At 40.8% G+C, this 18,318-nt stretch overlaps 3 protein-coding genes across 6 annotated transcripts; 1 reads left to right on the top strand and 2 right to left on the bottom strand.

Annotated features, from left to right (window-relative positions):
* The first annotated feature begins 7 nt into the window (after nucleotides 1-7).
* LOC120059334 (serine/threonine-protein kinase N2-like) lies at nucleotides 8-5,092 on the top strand. The gene is made up of 15 exons (XM_039008356.1): nucleotides 8-147; nucleotides 413-522; nucleotides 760-903; nucleotides 1,011-1,086; nucleotides 1,185-1,365; nucleotides 1,547-1,688; nucleotides 1,860-1,949; nucleotides 2,045-2,136; nucleotides 2,266-2,442; nucleotides 2,562-2,624; nucleotides 2,709-2,785; nucleotides 2,910-3,052; nucleotides 3,247-3,354; nucleotides 3,514-3,594; nucleotides 3,739-5,092. The coding sequence occupies exons 1-15, from the start codon at nucleotides 15-17 to the stop codon at nucleotides 3,940-3,942; spliced, it is 1,821 nt and encodes a 606-aa protein (XP_038864284.1). The 5' UTR covers nucleotides 8-14; the 3' UTR covers nucleotides 3,943-5,092.
* Nucleotides 4,938-6,905, bottom strand: LOC120059411 (palmitoyltransferase ZDHHC12-B-like). Of its 4 annotated transcripts, none has more exons than XM_039008479.1 (5): nucleotides 6,726-6,905; nucleotides 6,338-6,471; nucleotides 6,153-6,242; nucleotides 5,844-6,013; nucleotides 4,938-5,700 (listed from the first exon to the last, which is right to left on the bottom strand). In XM_039008479.1, exons 1-5 carry the CDS (start codon nucleotides 6,820-6,822, stop codon nucleotides 5,385-5,387), a joined length of 807 nt encoding a protein of 268 aa, XP_038864407.1. In that variant the 5' UTR covers nucleotides 6,823-6,905; the 3' UTR covers nucleotides 4,938-5,384. The 4 variants fall into 4 exon arrangements, with proteins under 4 accessions (XP_038864407.1, XP_038864492.1, XP_038864578.1 ...); XM_039008564.1 differs by having other exon boundaries at nucleotides 5,844-6,010; XM_039008650.1 differs by having other exon boundaries at nucleotides 6,153-6,233.
* A 537-nt stretch (nucleotides 6,906-7,442) lies between these two features.
* Nucleotides 7,443-14,298, bottom strand: LOC120059199 (calcium-binding mitochondrial carrier protein SCaMC-2-A-like). Its single transcript, XM_039008104.1, has 10 exons — nucleotides 14,037-14,298; nucleotides 12,409-12,535; nucleotides 12,189-12,276; nucleotides 11,950-12,064; nucleotides 10,436-10,594; nucleotides 9,629-9,781; nucleotides 9,331-9,438; nucleotides 8,981-9,148; nucleotides 8,738-8,888; nucleotides 7,443-8,571 (listed from the first exon to the last, which is right to left on the bottom strand). The coding sequence occupies exons 1-10, from the start codon at nucleotides 14,193-14,195 to the stop codon at nucleotides 8,387-8,389; spliced, it is 1,413 nt and encodes a 470-aa protein (XP_038864032.1). The 5' UTR covers nucleotides 14,196-14,298; the 3' UTR covers nucleotides 7,443-8,386.
* Nucleotides 14,299-18,318: the final 4,020 nt, after the last annotated feature.

Genomic DNA, 18,318 nt, shown 5'->3' with positions numbered 1-18,318 from the left:
GCACACTTGAGGTCATGCTTCTGGGATGTGAGGACTTGCTGAAATCACTGCCAGGACGAGGCCAAATAACCAGTGGATCGTCTTCTCTGGAGAGCCCACCAGATTTCAATGTCAACAGCCAACCTAATCACACAGAAAACCTCTCCTGTAAGTCCCCATATAAAGGACATTAGCCCTACACAGCTCTTTAGTGTTAGATTCAACATCCACTACCTCCTCTTCTGCAGGGGATTGTACTGCGTCTGTATGGTATTAGGGTTAGTGCCCAGAGGGCCAGTGACTTTGTGTTGAAGCTATGGTTGTTGCATTTGAATATCAAAAGTACTGCACCTGTAGAACCATGTCTCCTAAATGTTATTGTAGTCATGGAAGTACAGTATAGGACAGTAATATCAGACTTTCTGTCTGGCAGTGGAGATAAGTGCAGTGTTGAAACTGGATAACAGAGTGGTGGGTCGCACCCACTGGAGACCTTTGAGCAAGCAGGCCTGGAGACAAAACTTCAGCATCCAACTGGAGCGGGTAAGTAGTGTCAATGGAGTGGGCAATTGATACAACCAGTTGAAGTGGGAGAGGTGACTGGTTGAGGCAGAGTTCTTTTAACTGAACACCAGGAGGAACCATTGTACTTCACATAACTGGTTGTATGGGAACTCTATGGAATTGTTGTACATAGTCTGAAAGTGTCTGTATTGGTAAAATACCATATCATTTCTCAGTTGGGAGATTGCACATGTATTTCATCTTTGTGCCCCCCAGTCTCGGGAGCTGGAGATTGGGATCTTCTGGCAAGACTGGAGGGTGATGTGTGCAGTCAAGTACCTGCGCCTGGAAGAGTTCCTGGACAACCAACCACATACCCTGTGTTTGTGCCTGGAGCCCCAGGGAACACTCTTCACTGAGGTCTGATTCCTTTATATTTCTGAATGTGAGATGGCTTTGCCAGAGTTCGGTCGATCAACCAGATACCCATATGTAACAAGCTACTTGTTTTTCTGGTGGCTTTGCAGATTACATTTGTCAACCCTGTGATTGAGCGCCAACCCAAACTAAGGCGTCAGAGGTGCATTTTCACAAAAGAGAAAGGTACTGTATGTAACCTGGCTGTGGTCACAGATCAAATAGACCTACTCAAGTTACTATTGATGATAAGTGTTGATGGGTGTTCCTGTCCCTCCACTCAGGGAAGAACTTCCTTCGTGCTGCCCAGATGAACATGAACTTTGCCACATGGGGTCATCTGATGATGAGTGTCCTGCCTCAATGTTCCTTTACCACTTTGAGTCCGTCTACTTCCTCTGATGTTGTGGTCAACCCCCCACCTTCTACCAATAAGGCCACTCGGTTAACCCCCTTACTGCCAGGGTGAGAAAGAACACAGTGCTGCCCATGGAAACACAATTAAGAACTTAGTAGATACAGTAAAATAAGTATTTTGAGTAGTGTATTTATAAGAATATTTGGTTATGGGAGTATATGTAATATCTTTATCATTGCATGATTTCCCTGAATATATGACCATCACTGTGTTTCTCTATATCTGCAGGGAAGTGCCGGTGATTAGTCTTAACATAAGTGAAGAGCGTTTAGCATTTAAAACGTTTAGCGTTGACCAAGGAAGAAACATCCCCAACACGGTGTCAACAGCACAGAAAACACCACCTATGCCTACTCTGACAGAAAAAGAGGTGAACACCCATACCAGCTCCACTAAACATAAAATGGTGGTTCCAGTCTATTGTCATCTTGTTAAAGTAAAGTGCATATAGTGCATTGGTAGACTTGCTATTTGAACAAATGACTGGCCTTGATTGGTTCATGATTCTACCTTCGTAGCATATCCGTCTGTCTCTTTTCAGTCCTCCATTGAAAACTACACAGAGAGAACAAGGATGCAGATGGAAGATTTCAAATGTATCTCTGTCCTGGGAAGAGGACACTTTGGAAAGGTCCAGACTTTTTTGCCAACACGACATTATATTACAGTACTATATGATTTTGCACAGCCCACTGCTTCATGTACGCCAATGTTCACCCTATCCAGGTACTTCTAGCTGAGTTTAAGAAGACAGGAAAACTCTATGCCATTAAAGCCTTGAAGAAGAGGGATATTGTAACCCGTGATGAAGTGGACAGGTTAATGTTCTTTATTGGGACATATACCATACAATGAATAGCCTTGCTCACCTTACACAAATACATTAGTGATACTCACAGATAATAACTTATTTACAGTAAGAAATGCTCTTTTTGATGCCTTCACAGTCTTATGTGTGAGAGGAGGATCTTCGAGATGATCAATGCATCGAGGCACCCTTTCCTGGTCAACCTGCACGGCTGTTTCCAGACCAGTGAGCATGTTTGTTTTGTCATGGAGTACTCACCAGGAGGAGACCTCATGATTCACATTCATAATAACGTCTTCTCTGAGTTGCAGACCAGGTGAGTTTTACCCGACAAGCACATACACATACACACACACACACACACACACACACACATGCACGTGCCATTAAAAAACAATTTGGACAGCGCAAATGTGTATTTTCTTTGTGTTACAGGTTCTACTCAGCCTGTGTTTTGCTGGGTCTAGAGTTCCTGCATCTGAATAAGATAGTTTATCGGTGAGTTGTGTCTATGAGTCATATTAACTAGCACTTAATACAGCTCTGGCTACAGCTTATTTCATTTGCATGTGTTTTTCATAGAGATTTGAAGTTAGACAACTTGCTGATGGATGCAGACGGATTTGTTAAAATCACAGACTTTGGACTTTGTAAAGAAGGTAAAATTATGGTTTATTATATCTTACGACAGGGTTTGTGGTTATGTGTGGAAATTACATATGACAAATTGTATGTGTGTGAGCGTTTAGTTAAATGCTGCTCCATCTGTTATTGTACTGGCAGGGATGGGGCATGGCGACAGGACATCAACATTCTGTGGAACCCCAGAGTTCCTGGCGCCTGAGGTGCTTACTGATGATAACTACACACGAGCTGTGGACTGGTGGGGCATGGGCGTCCTTATCTTTGAGATGCTTGTTGGAGAAGTAAGTCATCAACAGACCAGAAACACACTCCATAAAACACAGTCATAGATTTTTGTAAACAACAACAACAACAACAAAAACAGTCACAAATCAATAATAACAGCACAAATACACAGAAATGTAATGCTTTATAGTTTCAATGACTGGTGGTCGTATATCAGAATAAAGGCTTCCCCCTCTCCATCTTGTGCCAGTCTCCATTCCCAGGAGAAGATGAAGAGGAGGTGTTTGACAGCATAGTTAATGATGATGTTCAGTATCCTGGATGCCTCTCTCCAGACTCCATCTCCATCATTCAAAAGGTAACAACCTCCCCTTTCTCTGCTCATTCTGTCTCTCATATTTTTTATATATTCGGAAACCGTTCAGAAATAGTTTTGTTATGAAAATATCAGTGTTTGTTTTGAACCATCCCCCTGTCTGTACATGCTGATCCCTAATCAAACCCCTCCTCCCTGCAGCTTCTTAAGAGGAATCCAGAGAAAAGGCTGGGAGCCGGAGAAGGGGACGCAAATGAAGTCAAGGGAGAGAAATTCTTCAAGGTAATTTAGTTCAAATCAAATAATATTCAATCAATGCTTTTAGATATACTGTAAATGCATCAACCTTATCTTTGAGATGCTTGTAGGAAAATAACGTATATTTTGCAATTTAACCCATATGCACTGTATCTATTTGACAAACAGACTATAGACTGGGATGCACTGCTAGCTAAAAAAGTGAAACCTCCGTTCCTGCCAAAAATTAAGGAGTCTGTGGATGTCAGTAACTTTGACAGCGAGTTCACGAGTCTCCAGCCGATCCTGTCACCTCCTCCCGTGTCCTGCAGCCTCTCCCCTGAGCAGCAGGAGGCCTTCGCAGATTTTGACTTCTCAGCCCTGCATGGATGAAGCAATCAGAGACCAGGGTTGCATCCAGCTCATGAAACGGTTGCATGAACAGTTCCATAGCACAACCTTTTCATAACTGACAATAACTGAATGTAGCTCGCCCCAATGGTACATGTAGATGAGGCGGACTGTCCTCACTTCCATCAAAAGCCATCATCAACAAACCCAACCAAGCAGGATATGGGATATCTGCAGGTGGAAAGTAATTTGAATGCAACCCTGGTATTTCTGTGCCATGAATTAGTCTGACGGCCAGGTTCTATGACTGTTTCATTGTTTATAGTACCCAGTGACATCCAAACATTAACACTAGTGTGTAATGCTCTGGATTTCACTCAAATAAAATTGGCTGCCATCTAAGAAACATAAAGGATTTGATGAGAGGTCTAATGTGGACAGAATTTGAGCATGCTTTGTGGCCTTTGCTTATTTTGCTATTATCAGATAACTGTTCCCTTCAGAGAGGTACACGCTGCCATTTCTATGCATCACTGTGAGAGGCTTTGCCCACTGCCTTGACTGAGCAAATGAAAAAGGCTGTTTATTCCTGTTACAATATGTCTTTTCAAAATGTTGTTCTGTGTGAAGATGAAAAATTCCATGTTCTCATACCTGGGTCCAGTTATTCCCTACCGATGTGTGTTTAACTACTAACTCCTACTAACATATCTACCTTCTACCTACCAGCCAAATTATTATTTTTAGAGTGACTAAAATGTGCATGGCACACTTGTTGTGAACTTAGTTTTATGTAGACATTTTCATGAGAAGCCATTAAATAAGGTAGCCATATTTATGAATAAACCAATATTGTGGGATTGAGCACTTAATGCAATAACGAGTGAGATTGTGAAGTGAGAGGCTGATAGTTGATTATGATAGAAATAGTATTTATTTTGCTATTAAAATGGTTCAATAGTTGCTGCTAATAATTATGCATTACTGTATGAATGTATGTGGATTACTACAAAGAAATGTAAATGAGACAAAATGAATGAATATTCATTGAAATCATTAGTGTTTTATTGTGTTGTCTATGTCAATAAATACAAAAATATGAATACATTATTTCCAATTAATGAAAGAGTGAAAAGTTTTATAAAAGAATACAGGTAAAAATTCTAACGTTTCAACATATTATAAAACAGAGTACTAAAGTTAATGCATAACATTTTTGATCAACACCTTTCAATATTACAGTACATCATTAGTTCAACATGGCAAAATAGCATACTCAATGACTCACGATAAACTGTCACTCAGTTAAACAAAACAATACAAAATACCTAGGACCATGTATTACATAAATATCAAAACATTAGGCAACTTCAACTTTGCAAAAAATCTAAATGATGGGGGAAGCAGAATGGAAGGCCTACGCGGTGCCACGACCCTGGATTAATCCTATAGCCTGGTATGGGCATGTTGTCTGTAGAGTGAGGTCAGACGTGATTGTGGCTCCCTCTGTAGTACACCTGCTCCCACACCACAGTTCGGCACATGCAGAAGAAGTCCCAAAGATTACAGAGAATGCCACGATCAAAGGGGTTCTCCTCGTCACTGTAGCTCTTCAGGTAGGAGATCCGGTGGCGGGACATGAACTCCCAGGTGGTGGAATTGATGGAGATCAGATAGAGGTGGCAGCCCAGGAGCAGGACCACCACCAAGGACAACACACCTACAACACACAGCGCTGCCAGCAGAAACCCATTCACAATGAGCCACAGTTTCCAAGTGCCAGAAGAATGGAAACCTGACCTGAAAGACAGAGTACATCAAATGATATTGACATCAATAATACAACAAGAACTATTGCGTATGTGGGACAAATAGTATTTCATCTACATCGCAATAATAATACCTCATAGCTACTTTCATCAGGTTAAATCACCCACACTCACCAAGCAATCTGCAATGCCCAGAGTAGAGCAAGCAGCTGAACAGCCAGATAGATGATGAAACAGCGGTGGTTTCTCTCACCCACACAATTCTCTATCCACGGACAGTGATGGTCAAACCGCCGCACACAATGTTTGCAGGCCTGGCAGTGCTTAGCTCTCATGGGCTGCTGCTTCAGACAAAGAGGAGAGAACAAGGAGTCATACATACTAACAACAACATAGCACACCCCCAATATGTCATCTCATCTGTGATCCAAGATTGTAGTTATAAGTTATTAATGATCTAACTGCAACTGGATGGTATTCTACCTGTAGCAGACAGTAGCCACACCGGCGCAGGCGAGGTATGGGGTTTTGAGGGATCATCTCCTCCAATTCTTCACCTGAGCCCTGGGCATACTCACACATTCAAAGCAAATATAATGTAACATCAGTATGGAATACATCTTATTAGAAGGGGTTTTGGGGGAGGGTTGATGGGGGTTAAGGCTCACCTTGACACTGTCAGAAAGAACAAAGCCCGGGTCCATCAGAGAGACAGTGAAATACAGCATCACTGACAGCAGGACTAGCAAGGAAAACACTACAGGCTGCATCAACTCTCCATTCTCCCTTTGTCTTCGGAGATCTTAACAGGCAAGATATAAACTCACTTAAACACCACATAAATCCAACACGTGGAAAATTGTGTTGTTAAAATTACTATTGTATTCGTTGTGACTAAAATATATGGCTGAGAGCAACTACTTTATCTAGCCTGCAAGCTATCAATAGTATTGTTGTCATAATGTGACAGTCTCCAGTCTCTGTTGCCTGGTAAGCTAACGTTAGCTAGCTAAATGGCTAATCAATATGGTTCGCCTCGAAGAGAAGCTAACTTACCGGTGTCATGTAAGAATAGTATCAGTGTAATAACCCATGTTAGGATGACATGTGCGGTCCTAATTAGAAAATCAGATCGAAACACGTTTTTAAACATCGTTGCATGATTGAACGAACACTAGCTAGCAAAGTCACCTAGATAGTTTTATTTGCGACTTCCTGTTTTGGTACTGCATGTCGTTTGTGTCAAACTTAGTACTGAAATCATTGGGGGGAAAGGGTGGTGTCAATTCTAAAATCGGAGTCGTTTTAATAAAATACCCTTATTGAACATCCAGCCGCAAGGATACACACGTGAGGAGTCAAGAAATACACGTGAATATTATACAATACTTTTCATTTATTTGCTCAAAGAACATTGTACAAAATGGTTCATTTTTTAAATTTTTATAATTCAATTATTATTTACAAAAGTTGAAGTGAATTCCCAGTTTCAATCTAAAGTTAATGCAAAACACTCAAATGTGTCTCCAGCATGAATTAAAGTGCATTAGTATTACTCATCGATCTTCTCAAAGCTCTAAAATCATATTTGGTTTTAGGTATAAAGACATTGATTAAGTGTCCTGACAACCAAGACTCTCCTGATCTTGACTTGAGCTCAAATACAGAGATTTGCACTCAACACAGAAGTAATTATTGTGCATTTCCATAATAAACAACTAAATGTAAACGGACAAACTATTACAGTTATATATTAAGTGAAAATATGCAGGATGGACTCAAGCAATCATTTATTGCATGGTTTGCATTGAAAACATTTACAAATATATGCTCTTTAACATTGCAAAATAAGATCACATTGGCTTCTTATGCAAACACACCCACAATACTTGTACATTATATGGCTCTTCAGTTAGTTATCCATAACAATCAAACCTATGAACATAAAGCCAGTTAGTGCTATGTTCTGAACAAAAAACAGACATGCCATTCTTAACTGTCATACCCAGACAATAAAAAACAAAAATAAAATGGCAGTGTTTATAAATTGTCTATCTGCACCAAGTGAGAAGGGGAAATAATCACCATGTGCTTTTTCCCAATTCTTTATATCCAAGGAACATTAACGAATATCATTTTCATATCAGGCAAATGTGGGGGGGATAGCCAGTAACTACTCAGAAAACCCATTAATGCTAAGGAAAATGTCTGAATACATCATGTTAGTCAAAAACATTTGTTGTGCATTGGGCATAACTGAAGTAGTTTCTACTTAATGAGTCTGGTGCAGTTTGCACTGTTGCATAGCCTAATTTACTGAGTGAAACCAAAGAGAGACAGGAACATTATTACAGAGGCACTAAACCACAAACTGGCAACAGCAATAATTGGTCCCCAATTACAGAGTTGCTAACCAACATTCATTGTCAAATTCTGGTAATAATTCAACAATTGATCTTGTAAAATAAACTATTAAATAATAGTAGAAATAGCAATATTGAGGGACGCCGCCCCCTCCATTTCAGCTCACAGAGTTGATACCTTTTCTTTTCATTCTATTGTCCCTTGTTCTACTCCATCTTTTGGCATTCACAGAATGAGATGGCTCCACAAACCTCAAGTGTCAGAGATTCCTCAAGTGTCAGAGCCTCAACTCGGAGGGATCACACACACACAGCTTTCAAAGCTGAACCATTCAGATGTCGTGAGTCACCTTCTCATCGCGACTTAACTCCCAGCGACATCTTCAGGTTCTCGTACACCACATAGCTGATGCTGACAGCTGGAATGACCTTCAGGAAGTTAGGGGCCAGGCCCCTGTAGAGGCCAGTGGCCCCTTCTGTCTGAATGATTTGTTTGAAGAGCCCTGACATTGTCATCTGTGGGCTGCCCTCCATCATGGCTATAGGAGAGACATGGCACACAGTTAGCATTAGCGCCAAAGATGAATACAAAGGAACAGCAAAACTGGTAGTTATTTATAACTGCATCTCAATAAAATAAGGAAGATTTAATATATTTGAAAGAATATAAGCAGTGTAAATTAGGTGTATTGTTAAAGGTCTCACCTTGTGCCTGCATGCGGGTCCTGACCAGGGCTAGGGGGTAGCTGGCCAGCTGACCACAGGTGCTGGAGACTGTGCCACAGCCAAGCAGAACTAACACTCCCGGGTCAGTACTTTTGGTGCCATACTTTTCTAACCAGGAGTTCTTCAATGTCTGTGGAAAAAAAGAACAGTCAGAGAATTCCAAATGGAGCATACAATGCAGTGAAAACAGCTTTGTAAAGTCATATCCGGGTCTCTTCTTACCTCATACACAGCCAGGTCGATTCCAGCATAGGGGATGATGCCCATCATGTTGGGGATAAAGCCCTTGTAAAAGGCACCCAGTCCCTCTCTCCTAAAGATGTTCTTTGCACAGTCAGAGATGCCAGAGTACTGACCAGTCTTTCGCAAGGCAAGCCGTGTTTTCAGAACCTTGTGTTCAGAAATGAAAGACTATGAAAATCTATCAGGTGGCATGTAATCAGATTGAAAACATAGGCATTACGAACTTATTTGCAAATCAATCATGCATTTTTGTCCTTTATATCCTGACAACAATAATAGATGTAATCATTCCAGGTCTATGCTAGGGGGGATGATTGATGGCTGCTCACCTCCATGGGGTAGATGGTGCTCTGAGCAATGACTCCAGCCATAGAGCCAGCTACAAAACGCTCCAGGATGCCAAGTGTCTCCTTATCACTGCCAATCAAACGCTTGATCTGTGCCAGAGAGTTTTTCAGTTGAAAGGAGAGAGGGGAGAAAATAAGATGGGGCAGACACTGGTTAGAACATGAACTTGGTCCTTACATCAGAAATTGAGATTAAGGAATTATAATAATGGTTTATATATCATTTTAAAAAGAGTAATAGAAATTCTCTAAATTAAGAAAATAATATAGGAGCAAGTACCTGCTCATAAGCCATGAACTTAATGGCAGTTTCAGGTGCAATTTTGACGATGTTCATTCCGTTCCCTCTCCACAGCGACCTCATCCCACCTTCTTTGATCATCTGGGTGAGCCCACTCATGATGCACATGTTGTTGCTACTGGAACCATGGACCTGACAAATAAAGAATATCAATGTTTATCATACAGAAGTCACATGAACAATAACACAATTAGGGCCGTATTCTGAATTGAGATCTGTGCGCTTAACTCAAATTTTCATGCACATCTTCCATTGACGCCAATTAATGATTTACATGAAAGTCGGGCCTTTTATTCTCATAACATTTCTTCAGTTATCAGGCATAAGCTTTGAGAATGTGAACATATTTGCTCAACGGGGGGGGATCAGTGTGGAACAAGTCACGTGTTCTGGTATCAGTTGTACCAACACAAAGATGACGCTAGACGACTTGTTCAAACAGACCCACTAACGGCAATCAGGGGTTACTGATCCCCACATTGCTATCACGTAAAAGCAGATCTAATCTCTCCTGATGCAGCCAATCACAACTCACCAGGGACGATGTGCTGGCTCTTAGTCACTAACATCGGTCAGCTGAATGAGCCAGTGGGAACGAACAGCCGCCAGGACTCTTGCCCTCTGTTCTGGCACTAATCTACGTACTCATTAACCCATGTATGGCTCTTAGGTAATCAATGAATAGGTAATTGAGGGCTAGGTGTACCATTACTAGGACGCAAACTGTTGTTGGGAATACAGGGCTGTCATACTATCTATTAAGACAGTAGATCAAGGGCTTCTTACCTGCATGAGTACTTTGAGACGGTCTAAGGGGGCGGTGAATGTTCGGGACACTGCTCCTGCACCTCCGCCTGCAACCAGATGCCTCCACCACATTCCTGTCAGTTTTTCCTCTGTTGTGAAGTCATCAGGCACCATCAGATTCTCACCTACATCAAAGAGCTACAGAGAGCAGAAAGATATAGAACATGAGTATTATTATACACTATTAGCTTCTCTTTTGGCCCAAAAGACATTGGAGTTATCTAAGAGCAGTTTGCAATTATAAATATAGTCAAGCTATTAAAAAAAAGGGGTGACTGAACATTTTTCAGTGTGTGTGATTTCTAAGGCCCCATGTATACACAAACCTTTCATCTAGATGTTGGGACAGGAAAGAGTGGTATTGACAGTAAAATGTGCAGCGTGTGTCTGCCCTCATCCCTCAAAACATAGGTCACTGGTCATGAGGCTTTAGGTCAGTGATTACTTCATGTTCTGTGTTAGGAAGCAAGTTGAATTCTGTTGTTTCCTGCTCTGTTATTTCTGGGACATTTCTTTGTAATCTGATATCAAACCAGAGAACATAAGGGCGCTTGTGCTTTGATGTCATGGTTCAGACTGCTGATATTATAAGGGTATAGAATGGAGTGCATGTTCCCTTGTTGTAAAAGCTATCTATTACATAATGACAATCTGAGTCAGCTAGCGAGACTCCCCACTCTAGACATAGCTTTGGGTACAAGTCCCTACAGAGGTGCCTTTGCAAAGCCACTGCCAGAGTACAGGCTCTATCCCCCTGAAGCTTCACCATGCCAGGGATGAATCACCAGCTGAAAAGTATTTCATGATCGCCAAGTTGATATTAAAATCATGTTATATTAGTGTGAGTAACACTGCTGGCATGAGATGGTCAGGCCAAAGTGACTTCAGTGAATGCCGTGGGACATTTTCTTTGGCCTTTGTTTTAGGTGGTCATCCCATCTCCAAGCAATGCTTCTGAATATATTTTGCCCCAGCTCAGCTTACAAATGTTGTTCTGTAGCTCTTGACACATAGGAGAGGTAAACAGGCTAAGATTTAAAGCTGGCTTTTCTTATTAAGACATACTGTATTTCATTACCCCACCCGCATGCCTCCCAAGAACACACTGTCCTGTGAAAGTGGTTCTGAATACCGAGGGGATAATTTGAGTGTCCTCTTAGCACTTTACAAACGTAATAAACATTTTACACAAGGAATAATTAAAACTGTAATCAACATTTGATATACAAGGGGGTAATTCATGATTCATGTAAATCATGACATTACATTCAGAGCGTTCCTATCCTATTTAAACACTAATAAGACTTAACTGGTGACGCACGTCCATTGACAGTGTTAATCTATGTAATAGGATTAACATCCCCATTCACAAATTTGAACTTTCAGGGATTAAGTCAGTGGATACAGAGTGTACTCAAATTAATGTGAAATAGAATTGTTCCCTGCTTGCTGGATAGCTAGTTCACCCCCCCCGTCCTAACCATCCTTCTCACCGTGGAATGTTTCCAGTAGAGGGTGATCTCAGGGATGTTGTTCTCTTTGGGCTGTAGCAGAGGGTAGTTGCTCCACTCATTCCAGTCGATGGTCATTGTGCCATTCTTATCCATGCTATTGACAAAGATGAAAACAAAACCATAAACTCTTGAGAATATGAATCAAACTGGTAACAAAAGATATACCGACAAGATTGACCAAAATCTTAAGGGAACACTGCTCCATCCTAATATCTTACCTTTGTAGAATCTTCTCGGCATGCTGCTGTGATATGTGAACACCAAGGTCCTGGAGTGACTCCATGATCTCCTTAGAATATATTTTACCTGAATCACAATGGAAGAAGACAATTCATCACCAATCAGAATTCCACCTAAATCGGAACAAAACATTTGAATTGTGTGGTAGCTAAGGCATGTCCCCAAACTGTAACAGCTGATTTGTGGATAATTGCATACCAGCTCTCCTTCTGTCCAGGCTCTTGAAGACAAGTTTCAGGTCTTTCTCATGATCTTGCAAATAGTTCACAAACTCCTCGAAGACCATCTGCCCATTCAGGTCCTTATCTGCACTTTTCACTGCTTTCTGCAGAGGCAAACAAAACCAAATGGTCAACAACAGTGGCAAGGCACACTGACCTGCTTTCTATTATCAGACATTATAGAGGGGCCCATTGAAAATCAATCAACTGTAGTAAAGCCTAGACTGGGGGCTTTTCTGGAGGTGGACAATACTAATGGAATGTATTGTAAGCACCTGGAAGGAGGGTAAAGTGTGAATAATTTCATTCTCGATGGTGTCATCACCTTAATGTCCAGTCACGACAAACCATTTCAGCAATGTCTCTGAGAGGCAAAGACCACAAAGGTCATATGTTGAAAGCATGCTGACTCAAATCTAGGCTAACCTGTCCTACATTCACTGTCAAATGTGACATACGGCTGGTTAGAAGGAATGTACTCTATGGGAACACTGTCACATACTGTAGTTCAATACAGTAAATCAAATATCAACACCGGCCCTATTTTAGACCAGGTAGACAGGCTTAGTGTGAGTTTGCAGGATATAGATAGATGTACCAGGCACTATTACCCACCCCTGAAGACATGAGGGCTCAAACCACAATACCAAACTCTGCAATCAACACCATGCCTTGCCTATGATAAGTGGGTCAAACAGTCTTGGGGGTCTTGAAGCTCCAGCCAAGACTTGCATGCAGTTATTTAATCATTCCATCATCTTCCAGTGATTTCTTCAAGCTAATTTTCAACCCTGAATCTGATGGTTTAGGGCTCCAGGTCATTGATTATATCAATAAGAGGGTCTTGCAGGCCAATAGTTTTAATTTGCAAGCCCTAGGAACCATCAATGTGTAGCCAAACAATAATAATCCATCTATGCACTATTTGATCTTTTGAAGATAAATAGTTGAGTTATTCAATTAACTTAAACACCTTCATGAAGTAATTAATTTTTTTAATATATTAAGGAGCATCATTATGTCATTATGTTTAACATTATGTTCAGATAGGTGAACTAAATTGCATGGGAGCACTGGGTAGGTGTAGAGTTTGACTAAGGTTAGTGCTATCTGGGATCATTGGGACGTTCCTATCTTTAACCTACCCCCTACTTTTACCCTAAATTTATCCCAATCCGTACCGTTTTAAATGACGTGAGTTGGGACGTCCCAAAGATTCCGTTTATACTTTTCCTTTTGACAAACGCATAGCCAAAGTCATAAACGCCGCCCATTTATAAAATGCATTTCTTTAAAAGTCATTTTAAACCCAACTGTAAACACACTGCTAACCTTATGCCTAACTTTAAATTAAGACCAAAAAGGAAATTTTAGTTATGAATTTTTACTTTATAGGCCACTTTGACTGTGGTAACTAGTGGAAACCGTGACAAACCGCGAGTACAGGAAAGGGTTTGTACTTACAGGAAACTACGACAGCATGATCGTTACAAAAATGTGTAATTTTGAGGAATAGCCAAATCCAACAGTCAAAATGTAAAACTTGATGTGAACCCCACCGAAGCATAAAGACATGTAAGTAAAATAATATACTGCATGTTTTACCTTTCTCCATTTCCGATAAGTAGAAAACTCTTGTGAAGGTAGAAACACACTCAATTTGAAGAGCGATTTCAACTCCGATGGTAGTCCATTGGACTCAAAATACTCGAATTCAGTCGCATCCGAATTCGGAACAGGCACATAAAGGCACAGGCCAAGCATATTTAAAGTAAAGGTAAACACGTTCCACAATAAATAAATAAATAGCTAGTAAGTACACCAAAGACTGTTTAACTTCGCGTGTTAATACTAAAATGCCGGTAAGGAAGTGCGTTGTGTTATAGAAACCCATGAAACCACTCCCTTTTAAAAACAGACCTATTTCATTGGCTCCTACGATGTATTTTTTTCCCTACTCCGTAACGTAATTTGCTCGACCCACCACTGTATCATTCCATTGCGCCCTTTACGCAAGATCAAGGCCAATGACCCCCCCCCCCCCCCCCCCCCAGAATTAATCATTGTTTGTCATTCTATATTGTCATTCAAAGTTGATGGATTCTACCAACAGAACAGACTGAATAATGGCAAATACATTCAAAGATGGCCTGAGTTCAACCAACATATCATAATAACAACTTTCTGAGAATGTCCAGCTTAGACAGAACAGACAAGCAGTTCCTTGAACTGGTATGTTCCTTGGATTATTATTCAGCCTGTTAGTAACAATGTTTACAACTCTAGGAATTCTGAGATAACTTGACGTGCCTTTTATCATCTTATGTGTTTAATACCAACATTCTAGGAGGACTACATAGCAGAATTGATGCAGTAAATGGGCTGTGTGATAATTTGCTTTTCTCCCACACTAAAGAGAATAAAAAGTAATCAACAGATTTAAAACTTTTAATATGTGCATTTTTATATTATTTTTTACATGGGGGTTGTATGTCCTGCAAAGGTCTGCACTTGTCCCACCAGACACTAAAGAACATCATGAAGTTGTGTAGTAGAATGATGAAAACATGCCCAGATTTAAATGCCAGGGGACAAGCGCCAAGTACTATTTGCATTTGAAAATGTGACATGTTGCATTTGAACCATTGTTGACATTTTGTTAGTGGTCCAGTCTGAGGGTATGCACAAATTATGGAGTGTGGAAGTAGAAAACACAGAGAGGTGCTGCAGATAATTAACAGAGACAAGTGCAGGTAATTATATAAACAATAATAACATGTTTTGCAGAATACGTTTTATGGAACCCATTGGTCTATTGACATGGATAGCCCTTCCCTGCAGTTAAATTACCTAGTGGCCTCATGGGTGAAATGTCAATAATGTTAATTATGAAAAAATATTCAGAAACACCAAATGTTTGGCTTTTTTTTTTTTTTATATGTCAAACGGTTTTGGTGTATATCAGTCTTCTGTGATGTATATAAAGTGTAACATTGGGATGCAAACTCAAAATTGAACACATTTCAACTATATCTGATATGGTACAGGTGTCTTATTTTTTTTAAGCCCACAACCATGTGTGTGAGGTGTATACTACTGTTTCAAAGTAGATTTGTTTAAGACTACCAAGAAACACTGTGTGACCCTGATTTAGCCCACTGCTGTAAAAGGTTGTGTTTTCATTAAAAGACAACCCCTCATAATCTGTACCCAAAAACTATTCTCAGTAAATGTAAATAGTACCATATGAAAAAGTGTAGTGTTAATGTTTAAGTGTCAAACATGAGTTCTGATGAGAATTTATGGTCGGTAGTCTCGGTACATATTTTCTATTTAAAGAACATGGCACCTCTTAGGCAATAACATCTTTAGAGATTGCAATAACTCTGGGACAATAATAGTTCGACAGGCAAGCTTCAGGGATACCAATTTGGAGTTCCAGGGCTTTTTGGCATACCTAGATTCCAGTGCAAGCCCAGTGCTAGCAGGACCTCATCACAATGAGCATTCCAATGAAACTGAAAAGGGCAGCCCTTTAATTGTTTAGGATCTCTCTGCCACCTGTAACTTCACAGGCATTTTAATAATTATTGTTTTAGCAAGGTGAGAGCAAATTGACCAACTTATAAGAATAATGTACACTACATGACCAAAAGTATGTAGACCCCTGCTCGTCGAACATCTCTTTCCAAATCAAATTGTATTGGTCACATACACATGTTTAGCAGATGTTATTGCGGGTGTAGCGAAATGCTTGTGTTTCTAGCTCCAACAGTGCAGCAATATCTAACAAATAATATCTAAACATTTCACAACAATACACACAAATCTAAGGTAAAGGAATGGAATTAAGAATATATAAATATTTGGACGAGCAATGTCGGAGTGGCATAGAATAAGATACAGTAGAATAGAAAACAATACAGTATATACACATATGAGATTAATAATGTTGACATATTTTGCATCACTCAAGTGACTAGTGTTCCATTATTAAAGTGGCCAGTGATTTCAAGTCTATGTATATAGGGCAGCAGCCTCTAAGGTACAGGTGATGGCTATTTAACAGTCTGATGTCCTTGAGATTGAAAAACAGCTTCTGTCTCTCGGTCCTAGCTTTGATGCACCTGTACTGACCTCGCCTTCTGGATGATAGCGGGGTGAACAGGCATTGGCTCAGGTGGTTGTTGTCCTTGATGATCTTTTTGGCCTTCCATGGGAATTAATATGGAGGTGGTCCTCCCTTTGCTGCTATAACAGCCCCCACTCTTCTGGGAAGGCTTTCCACTAGATGTTGGAACATTGCTGCATCAGCGTTCTAATTCATCCCAAAGGTGTTCGATGGAGTTGAGGTCAGGTATCTATGCAGGCCAGTCAAGTTCTTCCACACCGATCGCGACAAACCATTTCTGTATGGACCTCGCTTTGTGCACGGTGACATTGTCATGCTGAAGAAATGGCCTTCCCCAAACTGCTGCCACAAAGTTGGAAGCACAGAATATTCTAGAATGTCATTGTATGCTGTAATGTTAAGATTTCCCTTCACTAGAGCTAAGGGGCCTAACCCGAACCATGAAAAACAGCCCCAGACCCTTATTTCTCCTCCACCAAACTTTACAGTTGGCACCATGCATTGGGGCAGGTAGCATTCTCCTGGCATCCTCCAAACCCAGATTCGTCTGTCGGACTGCCAGATGGCGAAGCGTGATTCATCACTACAGAGAACGCGTTTCCACTGCTCCAGAGTCCAATGGCAGCGAGCTTTACAACACTCCAGCTGATGCTTGGCATTGTGCATGGTGATCTTAGGCTTGTGTGCAGCTGCTCGGCCGTGGAAACCGATTTCAAGAAGCTCCCGACGAACAGTTCTTGTGGTGACATTGCTTCCAGAGGCAGTTTGGAAGTCGGTAGTGAGTGTTGCAACCGAGGACAGACGATTTTTACGCGCTTCAGCACTTGGTGGTCCCGTTCTGTGAGCTTGTGTGGCCTACAGTATCACTTCGTGGCTGAGCCGTTGTTGCTCCTAGACGTTTCCACTTCACGATAACATCACTTACAGTTGACCGGGGCAGCTTTAGCAGGGCAGAAATTTGACTTGTTGGAAAGGTGGTATCCTATGACGGTACCACATTGAAAGTCACTGAGCTCTTCAGAAAAGCCATTCTACTGCCAATGTTTGTCTATGTAGATTGCATGGCTATGTGCTCGGTTTTATACATCTGTCAGCAACGGGTGTGGCTGAAATAGCCAAATCCACTAATTTGAAGGGGTGTTCACATACTGTATCTCATTATGTTCAGTAATATCACTTGAAATATACGTCAAGTGATTCAAATATTACAGGGTGCAAGTGCAACCATGATGCCGTGTACAGGACACTTAAACTATAACGACACTGTCTGATAAAAAAAAAACGTGGTCTTTGGCACAGTTTGTAAGTCTCAACATTCTGTCCTAGAACACCACAGAATGGGCTGGTTTCGAATCAATTTCTCTCCCCCACCAGAACTGAAGTAGAATATCTTTTAAATGTAACCACTCAGATGCATATGCAACTTTGAAACATGTAGGGGCTGGAGGAAACAAGAAAATGTCCATGACAAAAGTAATTGTAGCCCTAAAATAATTCCCTTTTATTTGTAGAATCATGGTTTCAAAAGTGGTAGTCTTTGCAAACACTATTCTAATACAAAAGGATGATTATACTTTGAAACAGTTATTGCACCCATAGCACATATTTCAACTTAGATTTGAATGAACACAGAAAGATGTGATCCATATCAATGTGACAGCCCCAGTTAGTGTTGGGATTAAGACATGAAAAGAGAGAAAGGATTTTAGTCCAAGCAGGCCATGTTTTAGGCCTATTTATCTATTTTGATTCCTT

Source organism: Salvelinus namaycush, chromosome 1, assembly GCF_016432855.1.
Source record: "Salvelinus namaycush isolate Seneca chromosome 1, SaNama_1.0, whole genome shotgun sequence".
NCBI classification, from domain to species: domain Eukaryota; kingdom Metazoa; phylum Chordata; class Actinopteri; order Salmoniformes; family Salmonidae; genus Salvelinus; species Salvelinus namaycush.
This window is presented reverse-complemented; position numbering and strand designations above follow the sequence as displayed.

Coding starts and splice junctions, on each gene's coding strand:
- LOC120059334 (XM_039008356.1), top strand. CDS start 15: ATGCTTCTGGGATGTGAGGACTTGCTGAAATCACTGCCAGGACGAGGC. Junction 1,087..1,184: donor CATTTTCACAAAAGAGAAAG/GTACTGTATGTA, acceptor CCCTCCACTCAG/GGAAGAACTTCCTTCGTGCT. Junction 2,443..2,561: donor TTCTCTGAGTTGCAGACCAG/GTGAGTTTTACC, acceptor TTTGTGTTACAG/GTTCTACTCAGCCTGTGTTT.
- LOC120059411 (XM_039008479.1), bottom strand. CDS start 6,822: ATGTTTAAAAACGTGTTTCGATCTGATTTTCTAATTAGGACCGCACAT. Junction 6,472..6,725: donor ACTATTCTTACATGACACCG/GTAAGTTAGCTT, acceptor TTGCCTGTTAAG/ATCTCCGAAGACAAAGGGAG. Junction 5,701..5,843: donor TGGGCATTGCAGATTGCTTG/GTGAGTGTGGGT, acceptor TCTGTCTTTCAG/GTCAGGTTTCCATTCTTCTG.
- LOC120059199 (XM_039008104.1), bottom strand. CDS start 14,195: ATGCTTGGCCTGTGCCTTTATGTGCCTGTTCCGAATTCGGATGCGACT. Junction 12,536..14,036: donor CTTATCGGAAATGGAGAAAG/GTAAAACATGCA, acceptor TTGCCTCTGCAG/AAAGCAGTGAAAAGTGCAGA. Junction 8,572..8,737: donor GACCCGCATGCAGGCACAAG/GTGAGACCTTTA, acceptor TCTCTCCTATAG/CCATGATGGAGGGCAGCCCA.